Below are 3,538 nucleotides of genomic sequence, written 5' to 3'. Positions count from 1 at the left end.
TGGTTCCGGCAAGTAGCGCACAGGCCAGCAAGTTTAAGTACAAACAACACCGTGGCCATCCAGGCCCCCGCCGCTCGGAGCACTGGCCCCGACCCGCCGGTCAGCGGTCGCGCGCGTCGCCCCCTTTAAGAGCCTGCTCCGCGGGACCAACGTTCGAATGGCCCTGGTGCCCCTCCTCGGTCTCCGATTGGCCGCGCGAGGCGCACGAGGGCGCGCCGATCGGCCCCGGAACGGTTGGCGGCCCTTCGCTATTGGCTGTCGGGAGGCCTTTATAAGGCGCCCGGAGGCCGGACTGCCCTCAGTTAGCGACCCGACCCCAACCTGGCTGCCAAGCTTAGGTGGGGAGGGCGCAAGCCTGCGAGCGCGTCGCCGGAGCCGTTTCTATTCGGAGTCTTCAGAGATCCAGGTTCCACTCCCGGGGCGGACTCGTTGACGCCTGTCGTTCCCGTCTCAGCTTCGGAAGGTGGGTCGGGGCTCACTCCCTCACCTCCGCGCCAGCCCTGGGAAGGCGAGGCAGGATGGAGTTCAAACTGGAGGCTCACCGCATCGTCAGCATCTCCCTGGGCAAGATCTACAACTCGCGGGCCCAGCGCGGCGGTATCAAGCTGCACAAGAACCTCCTGGTCTCGTTGGTGCTCCGCAGCGCCCGCCAGGTCTACCTGAGCGACCCGTGCCCCGGACTCTACCTGGCCGGTCACCCGGGGGCCCCGGCGCTGCCGCAGCAGCCTGGGGAGTCGGTGTCCGGGCCACCCGCGTGCTGGGGGGAGCCACCTCCGCCGGCCGCCTGTGCCGCCTGGCCGGAGCCCGAGCCCCAGCTGGCGCTTCCTGCCGTCCTAGAAGTGCCACGGGCGGGTGACGCGGAGCCCGCAGCCCCGGTGACGGGCGCCGGGGACACTCTTCAGGGCGGAGAGGCGGAGGCGGCGGAAGCTGCCTGGCGCCGCGTGGAGGGACCGCGAGAGACGGCGGTCGGAGGAGCCGGGGTTCCCGCCGGAGGCTCAGACGTCTTCCCCCAGGGACCTGGGGCAGCGCGCCGTCCCTGGGGCTGCCCCCCGGGGGACGAAGACAAGATGAGCGCATCTCCGCGCGTGGACGGCTGCCGCGCGCCTAGCCCCGCCGGGCCCGAGCCCCCCGTGCCGCCCGCCGTCTGCCCCAGGAAGCGCGGCGCGGAGGGCGTGGGCGGCGGCCCCGCGGACCGCCCGGCGCCCGGCTCGACCCCGCTCAAGAAACCCCGCCGGAACTCAGAAGAGCAGTCGGGCGGGGCGGCGGCGGCGGCCGCGCAGGAGGAGGAGGAGATGGAGACCGGTAACGTGGCTAACCTCATTAGCATCTTCGGTTCCAGCTTCTCGGGACTCTTACGGAAAAGCCCCGGGGGCGGCCGGGAGGAAGCGGAGGGAGAGGAGAGCGGTCCGGAAGCCGCCGAGCCCGGGCAGATCTGCTGCGATAAGCCGGTGCTGAGAGACATCAACCCTTGGAGCACTGCCATCGTGGCCTTCTGAGCCCTCGGGTCCCCGAGCGGGAAGGAGATTGAGCAGCGGGCGTCCCGACGTGAGGGCTGGGCCCCTCCGGCTGCGAGGACGCCCCAGAGGCCGTCGGCGCCGAGCGCGAGGAGGAGACCGGGTGCCGCCGGGCGGCACCGACTGCCCTCGGGCTTGGCGGCCGGCTGTGCGGAGCCTCTCGGGTCTCCTCTTGAGACTGGGCAGTGTGAGGCGTGTCGGAGGAGCACGATCGTGGACTTTTGTGTTTGTGTCTTGTTAGTTTGTCTCGTTGAATGAAGACTATTTTGTCTCTCTGGAGTGCATCCCCCCTTCCCCTGGGCTTGGGAGGTTGGGGGCAGACAGGGACTTTCCGCCGCCGGCAGCACCGAGAAGGAAGCGGCGAGAGAGGCCGGGCCCGGGGAGTTCCCCGTTCGCTGTCGGGGGAGGAAGGGACTTTACACAGACCCCTCATGTGAAGCTAGAACCGCACCGGGGCCAGGAGCGGCGTTTCCTCACTGGATTTCCTCAGACTAGAGGGATTTCGTCTGGACTAGGGGCTTGTGGTATTTCTCTCCCTCCCCACCTTTCTCTCTCCCTGAAGAAACGTTTATACCCTGTGATCACTCTGGGAAAGGGGAGCGTTAGCGGCCCTTGTCTTCCCCACAGGGAAAATGCTTGATGAACTTCACGGCAGAGTTCAAGCTTGGAAATACGGAGTTTATAGAGAAGAGATTTATTTTTTAAAAGCTCTAGATCAGACCTACTACACAGTGCTTTTAAAAACTGTTTAAGGAAACAAAGTTTACAGACAGCAGCCCTAAGTGGAAAGACCTTATGGGTTTGTAGATAGTGACTCCAGTCTTTGTTGTATAAAGGTTGGGGGAGCTGACAAGGTTTTTGTACAGTATTTTCTCCTTCGTTGTTTTGATTTTTGTACAAAAATGTAACTACGTGTCTAACACGTATTAAATATTTTGAAGCAACTTCACCGCCTCCTTGTCTGTAATCACCTGTCTGGGTTGGGAGGGAGGAAAGTGGGAGGAGGGGAACTATGGTCCACGTGGAAAATTGAAGGTGTGGTTCTTAATATCAGTGGTTCACAGACTGGGGACATTGTTTGCTGGCTTCACTAAGTATCGAGAGAGACACGTTTAATTTCTCCTTCACATCAAGAGGAGTGCTCTTAGATACTAATATCAGTGGTATGCCAGTTTCTTGAAACCTGCCACTGCAACTGCCTTTTCTAAAGTCTAGGCAATTTGAGTTTTTACAGCCCAGTCTTACAGTGTCTAATATTAAATAACTTAAGTGCCAACTTCTGAAGCCCTTCCCATCCGCGGAAGTGTTTTTCACTTAAAATTTTTAGTTTCCTGTTAGGTCACATGGGTCATCTTTCAACTTTGTTACTGAAAAAAAACCTGACATATGAAGGAAGCTGATGAGACTGACATGCCCAGCTGATCAGGGCTACCTCTGCATTCCAGTGGATGTCAGGATGGAATTTTCAGTGCTTTAAAAAATTTTTTTTTAATTATATTTGTAGAAAGTAAATGCATCAGTGAAAGGAAATAGCTTGTGTCAAGCTAGATAAGGACAGTAGGCCAAGGAGGGCTAGACAAGTTTATTTAGCAAAACCTGATTTGCTTTTGTCACCCAAATGGTGACATCAGTGTTTGGGCCATAGCAAACACTTCGATGATGACAGCGAAGTCATCTATTGATTTTTTTTGTAATACAGTTACTGCGTTTAAGAGCTTTTTGTCTAAGGCAAAATGTTGAGTATTTTGAAAGGTATTCAATTATCTATTTCAGAAACAAATCAGAGAATGGTGTCTTAAAATATGGTTAATAAGACTTTAAAAGACGGAATTGTTTTAAAACATCTTATGAATAAATTGGGTGTTTATGAGATGGGAGAAATTGAGGAAACATTAGACAAAGCTTTAAGAAAGGGTAATTTCCTTTGGGCAGAAGGAGCATATGAATGGTGCTTTGCCCTCCCTAAAGTCCTGACGGTATGAACTTCTGTCAGAGCCGAGTAGGCCCCTGTTTTGACATTTTTG

At 56.8% G+C, this 3,538-nt stretch overlaps 1 protein-coding gene across 1 annotated transcript; it reads left to right on the top strand.

Annotated features, from left to right (window-relative positions):
- Positions 1-227: 227 nt before the first annotated feature.
- On the top strand, positions 228-2,451 carry IER5 (immediate early response 5). The gene has a single exon (XM_079903026.1). The coding sequence runs from the start codon at positions 519-521 to the stop codon at positions 1,494-1,496; it is 978 nt and encodes a 325-aa protein (XP_079759152.1). The 5' UTR covers positions 228-518; the 3' UTR covers positions 1,497-2,451.
- Positions 2,452-3,538: the final 1,087 nt, after the last annotated feature.

The sequence above is a fragment of the Stenella coeruleoalba genome (genome assembly GCF_951394435.1).
Source record: "Stenella coeruleoalba genome assembly, chromosome: 1".
Classification (NCBI taxonomy): Eukaryota; Metazoa; Chordata; class Mammalia; order Artiodactyla; family Delphinidae; genus Stenella; species Stenella coeruleoalba.
The sequence above is the reverse complement of the archived record's forward strand: the minus strand, read 5'-3'. Positions and strand labels throughout refer to the sequence as shown.

Coding starts and splice junctions, on each gene's coding strand:
- IER5 (XM_079903026.1), top strand. CDS start 519: ATGGAGTTCAAACTGGAGGCTCACCGCATCGTCAGCATCTCCCTGGGC.